The 14,964-nt window shown below is 40.8% G+C and overlaps 1 protein-coding gene across 1 annotated transcript in view; it reads right to left on the bottom strand.

Moving 5' to 3' along the window:
* Nucleotides 1-599: 599 nt before the first annotated feature.
* slc1a7b (solute carrier family 1 member 7b) overlaps nucleotides 600-14,964 on the bottom strand; it is a 39,195-nt gene continuing 24,830 nt past the window's right edge. Inside the window, exons 4-11 of the mRNA XM_029430548.1 lie at nucleotides 11,888-11,930; nucleotides 11,552-11,786; nucleotides 11,341-11,440; nucleotides 10,964-11,197; nucleotides 10,258-10,452; nucleotides 2,952-3,086; nucleotides 2,686-2,785; nucleotides 600-1,892 (exon numbers count right to left, since the gene is read on the bottom strand). Of these exons, the coding sequence (XP_029286408.1) occupies nucleotides 1,632-1,892; nucleotides 2,686-2,785; nucleotides 2,952-3,086; nucleotides 10,258-10,452; nucleotides 10,964-11,197; nucleotides 11,341-11,440; nucleotides 11,552-11,786; nucleotides 11,888-11,930 (1,303 nt within the window). The 3' untranslated portion in view covers nucleotides 600-1,631. The remainder of the gene's footprint in view (nucleotides 1,893-2,685; nucleotides 2,786-2,951; nucleotides 3,087-10,257; nucleotides 10,453-10,963; nucleotides 11,198-11,340; nucleotides 11,441-11,551; nucleotides 11,787-11,887; nucleotides 11,931-14,964) is intronic.

The raw sequence follows: 14,964 nt of genomic DNA, 5'->3' as shown, positions 1-14,964 counted from the left end.
TGTTTGAGATATTAGAGATAGTAGTGAAAAAATCAACTCAACCAACAAACAAGGACTCCCTGGATTGTGTTGAATTATCAGTTGTTGTTTTAGGCTGTTCAAGTGGCAGGAAAGTTTGATAAAAAGCAGGTGCTCCTGAGGCTGCTCAAATAAGTCTCTATTTTGCCCTTGTTTTACAGTTTCTGATCTTCTTCTTCTTCAGCCCTCTCTTCCCTGTCATCCCGTCAGCCTAGCACCACCAGCTTTGTTAAGGCAAAATTAAACATTTAGGGCATTTCACTTTGCCTCCTGATCATTTAGCCCAAACCAGACACTTGCACTCCTGTCTTGTCTCTTATATGCAACCCTGCCTCCGACTAAATTACATTCTCATACAACTTAACTGCACTTTGCGTTTTGAGGGACATTTATTTTCTCATGGATTACTGTCGCAGTTTAAAATACTTGTTAACGTTGTAAATGAAAATAAAATTGTAAAAACACAGGAAAACTACTTGGTTACGTTTGGCTTATTTAAGGTTTTGCTTATTTAAGTAACGGATGTAAATTTAAACTAGAATTACCGCCATGCCGTTGCCTCTGCCAACCGGTCAAATTGCAGTTTACATCCATGTCAGTCTAAAATGTCATCACTTTATGCTATTAGACATTTTTGCAAAATTAGCATATGAATTCTTATAAAATTATGGCCAAAAGGCCATAATTATGACGAGGTTAGCGTTTGCCTTTTGACCACCAAAATTGAACCAGTTTATCTTGAGTCCAAGTGGACGTTTTGTCCCAAATCGGAAGAAATTCCCTCCAGGCACTCCTGGGATAACACGTTCACAAGAATGGAACGGATGTGACCTTTGACCCCCAAATTCTAATTCAGTTTATCTGTGAGTCGTGTGGACGCTTGCGCTGTCGCAGTGGCGGAGCCATAAAAAGTCAACGATGACTTTTGATTTCACACAGGACACTAACAGCAGTCTCCTGGGGGAAAGTCCTGTGTGTTTGATCCACCCAACCTCCCCGACCTCCTGCCTATGCAGATTTCTGATTGATTACAAACATATCTGTGGTACGTCAAAAACAAATGTAATCCGTGAAAAAATATGTTTCCCTCGAAGTCATTGACATTGCAGTTTAATTGTATGGGAACTGAGTTTTTAGGAGACCAGGCTGCTTATACGACACAAACAGCTGGTTGCTTGCAGTAGTATAAAATATAATAAATACAGACAAAAACTAAAATCATAAATAATATAAAATGAAGATATCAAATACAAATCAGTTCATCAATGCAAGTACTCACACCTGTAATCCGAGTCTGGGAGTTTAGGTGCAGGTCCACACCAAGGACACATTTTATGTATGAAATCATAAACATGTTGTCCTTTTAGTGTCATTAATTCCACGGTTAGTGAGACACTTGTCCAATCTCACAGAAAGCATTTCACTGATGTACAATTTCCTCACTACATGGCTTTCCTCTTAGATTTCAGGACATCTTGTAACCAATAAGTTTTGCCCCCACCACACTAAGATGAGAGATGGCCGTTCTGTCCTCCCACCTGTACAGACGTCCTTTGCTCCGAGGTCCTGATCAGCACTCCTACACAGACGACCTGATAAACTCCAGGAGGAGGTTATACATTGGTCTCAAGACCATTAATGTCAATGGTGCAGTGTTCTTTGCTCTTCTTCAGATTCCTCGAGGGAATCGGAGGCTTCTTCCTCTCTGTAGGCGGCCGGACGCCCTCCTCCAGCTGTATCAGCCGGGCCACGTCAGAAGGGATAAGCTCGTGCTTGGCTCCTGAAGAAGGGGGCCGGTAGTTGCCGTTGTTGTTGTGACAGTTCATCAGAGTTGGGGGGTTCAACACGGGTTTGGGCTCACACATCATTGGCACCTAGGGGCCGACGGGGTCACAGGAAGGGAAGCAGAAAGGGAATTGGAAAGTGGAATAAGAAAATTAAAGCATGTTAGGAAGGAAATTGATGCAACATGTTGAAAGGACCTGGACAGCGATTTAGTCAGATATTTTATATTCTATCCCCATAATAAATGTTTTTTGTATTATATTGTGAATATGTTGTGTAATGTACAATGACAGTAATTACATACATTAACATCCTTCCTTTCTAAATGTCTGCTATTGTGGAGTGTTTAGCAGTGTTCATTTTGTTAACAAAAACTATGACTAAATATGTTCGTCAACAACATTTTTATCCAGTACTAAGCTGGTGCAATGACGAGACGGCACCGACGTCATTAAACACTAACTGTGACAAAATATCTTTCTATTCACATTGACAAAAAAGAGCAGACAAAATATTATAGACTGTTTTCTTTTCTTCAATGCAGCCGTTGTGTTGCCTGTGCTGCGTACGCCATATCAGGCCAACATCGGCAGCACACAATGAGCAGTCAGGAAGACTCGGAGCAACTTGACGACACTAGTTTTTAGGAAAAATTCGGACATTTAAACAAACAGAAACATGACGTCATGTAGTTTTCAGTATCAGGAAATAGTATTGACAGCACACCGGAGAACCTTTGATCGCATCAGCTCGATCAATCAAAACCAGCCCATGCTATGTTTTTGAACAACCCTTTTAATGAAGAATTACGTTTGTGTCACAACTGTGCAAGTCTTAAGTAGTTTTATTGCTTTCTGTAGAGAAGCCATAAATAAAACTTACCCCATCTCCCTCTTGCATGAAGTCTTTCCTGCAGATGTGTGCCATGATGCCTGTGGCCAAAGCATCCCCCATTACATTCACCATGGTGCGGAATCTGTCTCTGTAGATGAGAAAGACATTTGAGACAATGAGTTTAACTTAAACCTGAAATATTTTGGGACATTTTGGCCGAATGAAGAGATGAAGAAGAGGGGGCTCATGTGTTGTTATGAATAATTTGGATCTGGTGGGCAAAAGTGATGGAAGTGAACACACAGGCTACTTACAATGCCCAGTCGACTGCAATGATGAGAGTGATGTCATCAGTTGGCAACCCAACAGATGTTAGCACTATCACCATGGTGACCAGTCCAGCTTGTGGGATCCCTGCTGCACCAATACTGGCTGCAGTGGCTGTGATACTGGAGATTTAGAGAAAAACCGGATGTTAATTAATAAACATACACATTAGGAAGAGTATGTAATGTAACAACTGAAGAGACATAATGACTGTTGACCCTGAACAGAGGTTCCTGCGGGATGTCATGAGAGACACAACTAAAGGTCACAAGGAAATGCTTTTTTCAGTCCTTGATTTGTCTTTCACAAAAGGCATATCACCACTCCTCTTTTCCCATTGCAATTGTCTGTCCATCTAATTACCACCTTGCGGTTGTATGCATCCACAAACTAGTCAAGTTGTGAGGTTTCTTGTGATCTTGACATTTGACCACCAAAATATAATCAGTTCATCCTTGAGTGGACGTGTGTGCAAAATTTGATGAAATTCTCTCAAGGCATTTCTGAAATCTTGCGTTCATAAAAATGGGAACGACGGACGGATGTACACAACCCAAAAAAATTATGCATTTGGCCACGGCTATCACCGGCGCACAGGCATGAAAACTAAAATCAAAAACAGCACTGGTGACAGGGCAGCCATGTACTTTGTGTGGAGACAGATTGCATCCAAAAGAGATAGACTCCTTCAGACAAAGTAAAATCAGGAACACCAAAAATGACCTTGAACAGAACTGTGATGGACAAGCAAGCTGAAATGAACCTGAGTTAGGGGGAGGCTCAACATGTTGTCAACGATACGGAACATTGGGGCCTTCTGTCCCACAGGGGACAAATAAATACAGTTCTGTTAACTGGAATCACGATCTTGCCCTTAACTTAACAAAGAGTAGTAGTTGTGTAATCCTAAATATACCAAACTAGGGCTGTCCCCGACTGATCTGATTGGTCATACTTGCCTGTTGTCAAATCAGGTTTCCTTTTTTTGGCTAATTGATACCTCTCTGTTTAAGCTTTATGTATCTTTATAGAAGAACGCAATAACAACAAAATGATTGGCTGAGATACATATGCGACTCTCTCTTAGCTGTTGTTACGGAAAAACGGAATCGCTGTTTGTTGTGTGTCGGAGCGTTAGTTGTCCGTGTTATTGAAACGCAGCGGAGGAGATCGACAGACAGACAGACAGAACACATCACTTAGTTCGGTTTCTAAGCCGGCTTGCTTTTCGTATTGTAAATAGAACTTTCATTCTCCCCATTCCAGCAATCATCAGACAGAAGAGAAACAACAGTCAACGAGAGAGAGAGAGAGAGAGAGAGAGAGAGAGAGAGAGAGAGAGAGAGAGAGAGAGAGAGAGAGAGAGAGAGACGCAAGAGAATCATTCATTTTTATGTGAATGCTACAAGTTATTTTCACATATTTATTACTAGTATTATTATTAGGCTGATATTTATACCAAGGTAGGCTAAATATCACGATTTATAGGGAGAAACTAAACAATTTTCGAATCTTCAAATATTTGACTATTCGGGGTCCACCATATACCTAACCTTGCCATACCCATTATCTTTCTCTAACCACAATGTCAGCATAGTTGCCATGTGTAGACATTGTAAAAATAAAGACATTAAAAACACTAGGATAAACACTCCTGGGTTTGCAGCATCGTCCAATATCAACAGACAGAAATGCAGTCCAATGCATCCTATTCTCCTCTAAACCCCAGGACACAGTTTTCCAAAACCATCATCATCATCATCATCATCATCATCATCATCATCATCATCATCATCATCATCATCACAATAACTTGAAAGATATTATATTCACACAAGTAGCTTTAGGGGAATTCCTACAACAAAATCCACACATTGTCTTTTTTGGTGTTGAATGCCAACTGCTCAGGGTTTCAAACATAACTCAACCCTCCTGTAGTATCATTGTACTCACAGACTAAGCCCATCTTTTATTGAGTGCCCTACTTTCCCAGAGGGCAGCAGCAGACAGCTGATAGGTTGCTTTGATGAACGCTTGAACAGTTACTGATGATGAGAAAACTAATCAAAAGTTAAGCACATACCCATCAATAAATTAATTATCGTATTCTCCATTTCTTGTTGGGATGGAATCGAAAAATTTGCCTGGCCTCATAAGACTATGTCTCCATAGCAACTGTCTAACTGTATAGTGATTAGAAGCACCTTTAAATGAGATGAGTGCGTAACAGTAGAGACTGTGTGCAGAGTTGATCCCACTGCTCAGTACAGCATGATGGTGAGGGACGGCGGGGGGGGGGGGGGTTGGAGTCAGAGGTCCAGCTGTGGCGTGACTGGGATATGGTGGTTTATCGTGGCCACATGGCTCTTTTCAGAGATAAGTGGATAGTTTCAATTTACAGTTGTCGTATGGGATTATATAGAAAAACATACAGTGGTAAATATAAATAAATATAAATAATTTCCTTTGTTTTCAGTAAAACGCTGATGACAGAGTTGCGATATCAAATATATACGGTATATATATTCTTAACATTACTAATTTATGACACTGTTCTTTACAGGTAATTTGGGAGTCAATTATCACAACACAACAGTAATAGATTTTACATTTGTTTTTGAATGTACCAGGGATGTCAGAAACCTGAAACGTGTTTTTTTGATAAGGTCTAGTGGGAAGTTCAGAGAGAAGAGACAATGGACTAAATTCAATATTCAGATTGCAAATTGTAATGCTTTTGTCAGCAGATTATCTCCTGTTCACTGTACCAAATACTCATGTATTTTATGTAATCTGTACTTCCGCTTCTCTTTTTCAGCAGATCCCTCCCATTTCTTCAGCACCAGCAGGAGAGGATTCTCTTTTACATATTCACTATACGGTACGGCACGGCTCTACTCAGCTCGACTCGCTCTCTTTTGGTTTTCTAATTAGCAGAGTCATGTATAGTACCTGGTACTTTTTTGGTACCACCTCGGACGAGATTCCAAGTTGATACTGGGGGTGGTGTTAAAACACTGCAGACCACTGATTGGTCACGAGGAGAATCATCACTAGTGCTACGTGAAATATCCTGTACAAACCCAGCGATTTTATAGTGTTAATAGTGATCACAATTCTATTATTCACTCAACCTAGATAAAAAAATCTGAGTCATCTCACCTACAATGAGGGGATATAATCTGGAGTGGAAAACGAAATAGCGAAAAGGACATATTACCAAAAGTGAAGTCGAGCTGAACCACGCAATGAAAATGAGGTACTAGAATGCTATATTAGTCACTGATTTATCAGTGACTAATATAAGAAGGCCATCATCGTCAAATAGATTAAAACCCAGATCCAGGACACCTAAAGGCATCAATATGCAGCGCCCACTCCTTTCCAATACGACTTGGCAGGGCCATTTTTTTTTACTTTTTCTAATTTTCTGACAATATTTGTAACCTTCTGAAAGTGACAACCCAGAAATCACACACTTCATCAGTGTGTGAAGTGGGTGGCTTGGCTAAGTGTGTTGAAGACAGAAAGCAGGCAGGATTTGTACTTCTCTCTCAAGCACTACTTCCATCACTTTTTTTCCATCACAGTATGTTACACCATGAAGGCAGACTGTGAGGTTGATGCCATTTTACAGTTTATTGCGTTGTGTACCTCTTTATAATAATATGTTGGCCACCTCCGACCCCTAGTACACAGCGAATTAAAAAGAGCTATATAGATTGTATTTATTATTATTATCATTTCATGAACCAGACACTGCTGGTACATGTCCTCTTACACAGCCGATGCAGCCTCGGCCTCTCTCTGCTGCCTTTCTTCGGCCTTATACTCTGGCTCGTATAGTCAGCGAAAACACTGTGAAATATATCCCCCTCCATAACATTCTCTGCACTGAGATTGTGGATGCCACTTTTGCTGTTGGAAATAAAGTTTGTTTCCACATTTTTTACTCAAAGGATCTTACAAGAGGCTTATGAAGTACTGTTTTTGAACGACATCTAGAGCGCCGCTCCTGGCTACCCCGATGCAAACACTAAAATTCAAGCTGAATTAGACTGGAGCTCTTGCTTGCCTCCGACTACTTCATTGTTGCATCAAATGGGGGCTCTGAGTGAAGGAAGTACAACAGATCGTTTTTAGTCAATATAGCACACCGTCTCTTTATGCAATCCGTATAGTACAATGTTCTCTATCTCCCTCCGAGTCTTTATTAAGCCAACGGATAAAGGCATAAAGGCTGAAAAACTTCAAGTTCAATGAATATGAACGAACGTCTATCGAACTCATCGTATGACTAGCCCCATGGAATAGTCCTTGTGCCAGGTAGGCACGCTGGTCGCCCTGGTGGATCGGCGTTGACCCATCGCTGGTGCTGGCGGTGTCACGTCGGGCTCCGGTGGGGGTGGGGCTCTTAGGGTCCCAAGGTGGCGTCTGGTGGGTCGAGTGCTTCGGCGTGCCTCGTCCTGCTGCTGCTGGTGTGACTGAAGTGAGCGGTGCATTACGTCGGGTTGGTCTTGTCAAAGATGCAGACACCATGCTCGATTTCTTGAACAATCACGTCCTTTGACTCGTTTGCGTTTCGGAAGATCACAACCCAGCGCTTTATAATCTTTGTGCTCGTTGGTGAGCATGAGGTTTACATACAGCTGCGGGCTGGACTTCCGTTTCATCCACTTATCACACATATCATCGTACAGGTGGTGAGCGAGGGGGAGTGTGCGCAACCCGTCGTCTGCGCTGGCCATGGTGACCGTGCATAATTCAACAAAGGCTGCCGTCTGCTCATCGCACACCCCGTCGGTTTCCCCAGATGGGGAACTAGCCGGTCGGCCACCCAGGCATGCCTTACCATACCCAGGGCACTCTGTGCGTCTGGCACGCCACTGAGGCGTCTTGCCGTGGCCCACTTCACCATAGTAGATGCATACCCCTTCGGGCTTGTCCTTCGGGTTCTCTGGCCTGGCTCCTCCCCTGTTGCGGACGTCCTGCTGTTTCCCCCGCCGATATGAACTGCTGATTACATCCGCGCCCTGAGGGTCTAGTAGGCGCTATGCCGAGCGCTTTCCAGACTCCTTGGCCTCGATATACTCTATCATGTCCTTTAATGGCGTGTCCTGGTTCTTTTCACCGAGCAGGTCAAGTTGTATTTCTTGGTCAGCGATGCTGCGGGCAATCACATTGCGTAGTATCTCTTCTGTGAAGTCGTTGACTTGATCACACTCTGCCTTGGTGCACTTCATCTCATACTTGCACGTGTCCGCCTGCCCCTTGATAATACTAATAATAATAATACATTTTATTTGTAAAGCGCCTTTCAAAGCTAAAAGCAATCTCAAGGCACTCAAGATGCGGGCGTGGAACGACCGGATGGGCTCCTCGTGCCCTTGCCGCATGGTGGATAGGGCCACACGAGCTACCATGGTGTTCTCCGCTGGGACGGCAGCTTAAGTTTATCCATCTTGGCATTCGTGCCCGGCGCCCTGGGGACTGCGACGTGTACAGTGGCGTGTACACCCAGCATGGCTGCAATCACTGCGTCAAGTTGTTTAGTTGTTTAGTTATAAATAAGAACAGGGTTCCATTAATTCGATCGCTTTTATTAAAAATAATATCAGTGTGATATGACAATAACTAAACAAGTATTATACAGGTTGAAACACAGACGTGTTTACAATTAAATCTGATTCCGGGTTCCGGTCGCGCATGCGCTGATACAAGGGACCGTCTATGTATGCAATCTGTATAGTACAATGTTCTCTAATCATTAGTGAACACAATGTGTGCTTCCATAGCTATGCGGATGACACACAACTGTACATCTCTGCTGAACCAAATGATACTACAGCTGTTAACTCCATCACTGTCTGTCAGCAATAAATAAATGGATGAGCAATAATTTCTTAAAATTAAATGGGCCTTTTAATGGTGATATTTTACATCTCCTTACTTTAGCCTTTTAATGGTGAATTTTTTAATGCTGCTACTCTATGCCACTTTAAACTAATTTAAATGATTTCATTCTGTACTGTTAATTTTTGCTATAACTGGTCTAACATTGAATGTGTAAAGGTAACTTCGATACATTTCAGAGTGTGTATTTTTGAAAAACCTGAGATCAAATAGACTGTGTTACCACGGGAAAAAGAGGTAGTTTGTCTGATAAATGTGTAAGATTATTGGAGAAAAACTGGCTTTAACAGATAGATTTCATAAAACTTAACAAACTGGGGTTTGTTTATGAAACGGGAAGACTACCAAGAATGTGTAGCAAAGGGAGTAAACCAGTTGAAAGGCCACATGGGCCCATTGCTGATCTCATGCTTTCAAAATATGGCTCTGATAGTTTAAAACATTTACAAGAATGGTGTGATGAATGTGGTTTCCCGGCAGGAGGGTCTTTTAAGCACGGCACAGATAGGGAAACTAGGCATGATTTCCAATGTTATTTTATACTATTTTAATTCTGCTATTTTATATTATTTTAATTCTGCTATTTTATACTATTTTAATTCTGCTATTTTTTTTTACTATTTTAATTCTGTTATTTTATATTATTTTAATTCTGCTATTTTATACTATTTTAATTCTGCTATTTTTATACTATTTTTAATGCTACTTCACACAATTTACATCAACACTGTACTGTAAATGCTCTGTCTAATCTTGTACTATGTTTTTGCTGTGAAGCACTTTGGGCTGCAATTCTTGTATGAAAGGTGCTATACAAATAAAGCTTATTATTATTATTATTATTATTATTATTATTATTATTATTATTATTATTATTATTATTATTATTATTATTATCAACAAACTAAAATGTTTACTGTGTTTTCTTGGATTGCTTGATAAAAAGCAACCCTTGCTAGCAATTGCTCTTCTGCACCTTGATGGAAGCTGGGCAAGTTCACCCTGATTTATGAGTGTTTTTTGATGGGCTATTGCAGGAATGACTCAAAAGGTATTCATTGATGCTATAACAGTGTGTCAAAAACATGAGGGTATCTCACATCCATCATCAATATTTCCTATTGGTGCTTATGTGTCAAATTTAAAACTAGCATTTATAAACTGGTGAAAGACATTTTCCAACATCTGTGTTGCAACAAATCAGGTCATAAAATCACGGAAAACACTAATTAAAGTGGGTATTTTAAAATCCATGTATTATGCATAATGCATGTTTGCTATTCAGCGTAAAGGAATTATTGCCGTTGATATCGTTGCTTTAAAATCCCAATGATATATTTACAATGTTAATGAGCTTAGACGCACAGATGGTCCACTGACCTGATGGTGATGATCTGACCAAAGTCCAGCTCGTAATTGTTCACTTGTGCGATGAATATTGCTGCCACAGCCTCGTAGAGAGCGGTGCCGTCCATATTGATGGTGGCACCCACAGGGAGCACAAAACGGATGATGCGGCGGTCAATGTGGTTGTTCTCTAAGAGGCACTTGAAGGTTATAGGCAATGTGGCAGAGCTGTGGAAGACAGAGAACAAGACAGAGAGTTCAGAACATTCAAAGGTCAGGAAAAAAATCATTACCTCCTAATTTCTCCTGGTTCATATGTAAACAAGTTGTATCTGTAATCACCAGCACTACAGTCTCCATACACACTGCTTCTGTGTTTTAGATTTAGACCTTTCAGGCAGCCATTGATTTCCATTCATTTCTGTATGGGTTGTAAATTCACATTCACACACGGATAGCTGCCAGTCTAATCAAAAGCGTGGAATGCTCCTTTACATTCCCATCTCTTTCCACACACACCAGATGTGTTCTGATCTCCCAAAGTCCCTTTGAGGCTTTTCATGCTAATGTTCTAGTAAATTGATAGGACAGGAAAGGATAAGTGGTATTAGGGCCCAGGGAAATATAATTTTGATTCACACATGAGAAAATAAAAAACACTTACTGATCTGTTCTTTTTACAATATAAACAAAAACCAAGATAATTGAGTTTGTTCACCATGCAGTCATTTTCCTTTACCTGGAAGAGGTTGCCAGGGCGATGAGCAGGGCTTGCAGGATTCCCCGTATGTAAACGATGGGGCTCTTTTTGGTGATGAAGAAGTACATGGAAGGCAGGATGAACAAGCCGTGCAACACCAGACCAAACACCACGGTGACGGCGTAGAAACCCAGCTTTTTCCCCATGGCTGACGGATCGCTCATCTCCAGGATTTTACCGGCCACCAGGAACACGATGCCAAACGGGAAGTACCTGTCAGGGCGAGGAGTAGATAAAAGTCAGCAACAGTGGCTGTTAAGTCAAGTAAGTAGATTTGTTGACCTATAGAAAGGTTTCCCACCGACATCATCATGAGATGCACAAAAGTAAAGTAGTATGTTTGAAGAAAGCATTACCATATAACAATGGCAACAATTCTAAGGACGGCCTCATTCAGGCTCAGGCAGAAGTTCACCAAGGCGCTGCCATTTGGCCCCATCCTTCCCAACATAATACCTGTGAAAATATACAACACAATCTTTAAAATGATGAATGAAAGCATTTTTCATTTGCAATGATACATTCAACATGAGGCCGAATTGAGAGAAGAATGATGCAGGTTTTTACCCATGGTGGCTGAAAATATAACAATTCCAAGGACATTCATTCCATCGCTGGTTCCTTCTCGTATGCGTACGAGCACATCAGGGGGCGGAGTCAGGTCAAGGGCAAAGTTCTGAATGTCAGTCCCATTATCGTCCTGGATACCGTAGATGAGCGCTCGCCGTGTGGTGGACTCTGATTGGGCTTGACTCACCGTTGGCTTGGGTTTCACAACAGTGTACTCACTACTCGTTCGATACTGTTGCCAGGGAATAGAAACAGAAGCAGAAAAATACTTTAAAAAAAAAAGCTATGCCTTCGTGTTTGAAAGTGATATGTGTTTATTATCAAACGTCTCACCTGCTGAAATGTGGCCTGGACCAGATTAGATGGAAACATGTTGCTGCAAGTCAAAGATAAACACATATTAAAACATTCTGGTTCAAAAAGTTTAACAAATAAGCAAGCAAACAGTTAGATACTGCATTTTGAGGGTTAAAAGGCCTTTTCCTATTTAGTTTAATACGTGTTATTATCCATATATTATCTCCAGAATTACGGTTACATTAATCATTCTTTTCAAATAATCTGATCCTATTCACTACAAAACTGAAGAGAACTCAGATTTCAGAGGTTCTTGCCTTGATAAAAGAAATGGCAGTGAGTCAGCAGGTTCCAAATATATCCTTCAAGTGTTTTTGACAAGCTGACATAATACAGAGCAGGAGCCTGCAAGAGTGAACAGTGCAGCTCTCACACTGTAACCTCTTTGCAAGAGAGGTGGTGGCAGACGATATAATTATTTACATTTATACAAAAAAACCCATAATAAAACAAACTACAAAAACAAAATGAAATTAATATTGTTGCTCCAAGGTAAAAAAAAAAAAAAATCCTGCTCTGTAATTTGTTACAATCCAGTGACATTTACCCTCCTGTCTCAACAAACCAAATTATGCTGAAATTGTTTGCTGGTCTGTTTGATTGAAGTGGGCTTGACCTCAAATCATGTTGCTGGATATTTAGAATAATAAGTTTTTTTATAACATTCTACAATTTAAGAAGAGCAAAGAGGCAGGGTTAATTCGACTGAAACAAATAGAGGTTTCTGCTGTGAAACGGTTGAATTTTCAGTGAAATTTGGTTTATTGAACAATAACAAAAACTTCACTTTAACCTTTCGTTGTCGAAACTATGGAGTTGCTCTCCAAAAATCCATTTGAAAAACCATCTGCACTCCAGACACCCTACTGATGGAGGGAGGGGGGTGTATAAAAATATGATAAACTATCAGCTCTGACAATAATTACCCAGACAGATCATTTCATCTCTGCCCCTGGCTCAATTAAAACTCGAAGGGCATTCGGAGATCGCAGACCTCCACAAACTACATTTACATAAGTCAACAATAATGCTTTCATCTGGCCCATTATTCAGATCCGCTCAAAAAGGTAATGGGTTCTTCCTTGGCCCATGATGCACCCTTCTACCAAGTTTTAGGAAAGTTTGTTCATAATCAAATGAACAAACCAAACCGAAAAAACCTAACGACAGAGGTAAATACCAACCACTGTACACAATAATAGCCTAATTTCCCCCAAAGGTGTGATAACTGAAAAATTAACTAGGTATCACTTCCAACACACTCAACCCAATATACGTTTATGAGCAGCTTAATTGATGTGTTTTACATAAAGGGTCTATAGGCTATACGGCATTCATTGCAGTAATATAGCAGCAAACAGATATTTGCGATGGAAAGATATATTGCAGTAATGGCATCCTAAGCAGAGAATGAACTCCCTTTGTGTGTGCCGTATTCCGAGCTTCTCTGCACTTTGTTTACGTAGCCGGTCCGGCCGTGCGTGCATGTAAGTCCTATGTGTGGCTAGCTAATGGCTGCCGCTCTGCACTTGGTTTGTATGATGACTAGGCTACCGCTGAAAAACACCAACCCGACCGACAGCGTCCACACGGAATCGTAAGGCTCACCCTCTGGTTCCCCCCCAGGTTAGCACTGTTAGCACTGTTGCCGTTGTTTGTTGTTGTTTGCAATATTTCACTGTCAGCACCGTGAGCGGCTAGCCGCCGGCTCAGCCAATGCCATGTCGCCAAATTTCCTCATACAAATTTAAAGTTACATTAATAAGCAATATAATGCTCCCTTTCATAATTGCATACACTCAGATGTTTTGCTGATGCAACCTTACTTGCTCTCGTATGATCAGCAGATTATGGTGGCTAATGTTAGCTGTTTAGGTATAATTATAACTTCTGCTACTTAAGTTCCTGTGCAGTGACAGTTACAGTAGGCTACAGATAGATACGATAGATAGACAGTGCCGCCCCTGCACAAGCACAACAGGTCCAGATCTTTCCCCAAAACCCAAATTAGACATTTTAATTTGCTCTGCCTTCACATCAGGAATATCTGCCAGCTGGTGACATTAATTGTTGAGTCAGAGGAGGTATGGAAATACCTGTCATTGTGAAGCCACCCAAAACCTTAAACAGCTAATAACAGAATTTAAATAAAAAATGTTCCCATTGACATGAACACTCTCAATAAGAGATGTAAATTAGGGATGTTCATTTTTTCGCAAAATATTAAAAAGAAATATGAAAATATAGTTAAACCTTGAAGCTGCACTAATCAATATGTTTATAAACTGCTACTTTTATATTATTGTTTATGTGCTCAGCGTGCAAACATGCATTTTGAAGCAGCTCCTCTAATAGTGTTTATACTGCATTCTTAATGTCACCTGCGGATCCATTCAGCCTGCCAACACAGCTGTGCTCTCTGGTGACGACCTGGGCTTTGACTCACCCCACAAACAACATGAAATAATAAAATGCTTGAATTAGACTTTCAGAAGCACAGTGTACAGACAGGTGACTGTTAATAGTCCTGTTTACTGATGCTGGGTCTGAAAAACTGAGTAACATCTCCTATTAAAGAAGATTAAATGGTTTTAGTCAACAATGATGTCATCCCAGATGCAGGAACAGAAAAGCTTAAAACAACCAATGTTTATAAATCCTGTCTCCAGATTTGTGACAAATCCAAATCCAAACAGAAAAAGTAGGCTGTGAGGATGATGTCCGCTCTAGTGAGGTGTTGATTTTATGTGAAAAGGGTGTTTCCATTCACATTCAGCTAGAATATAATAGAATATAATAGCTGAATGTGAATGGAAACACCCTTTTCACATAAAATCAACACCTCACTAGAGCGGACATCATCCTCACAGCCTACTTTTTCTGTTTGGATTTGTGCCTGTAAACTGCACTTCATGTGAGTACACTTCAAGGGCATTGCCGTATTGAGCTTGATCATCCTTAATAGTTTCACCCCCGAAATTGCCATATAGTTTTAATTAGATTTTTTTTATCAAAGGTGCCTCACAACACCATGGCCATGTATTGAGTAGTAA

Source organism: Cottoperca gobio, chromosome 4 (genome assembly GCF_900634415.1).
Source record: "Cottoperca gobio chromosome 4, fCotGob3.1, whole genome shotgun sequence".
Lineage (NCBI taxonomy): Eukaryota > Metazoa > Chordata > Actinopteri > Perciformes > Bovichtidae > Cottoperca > Cottoperca gobio.
This window is presented reverse-complemented; position numbering and strand designations above follow the sequence as displayed.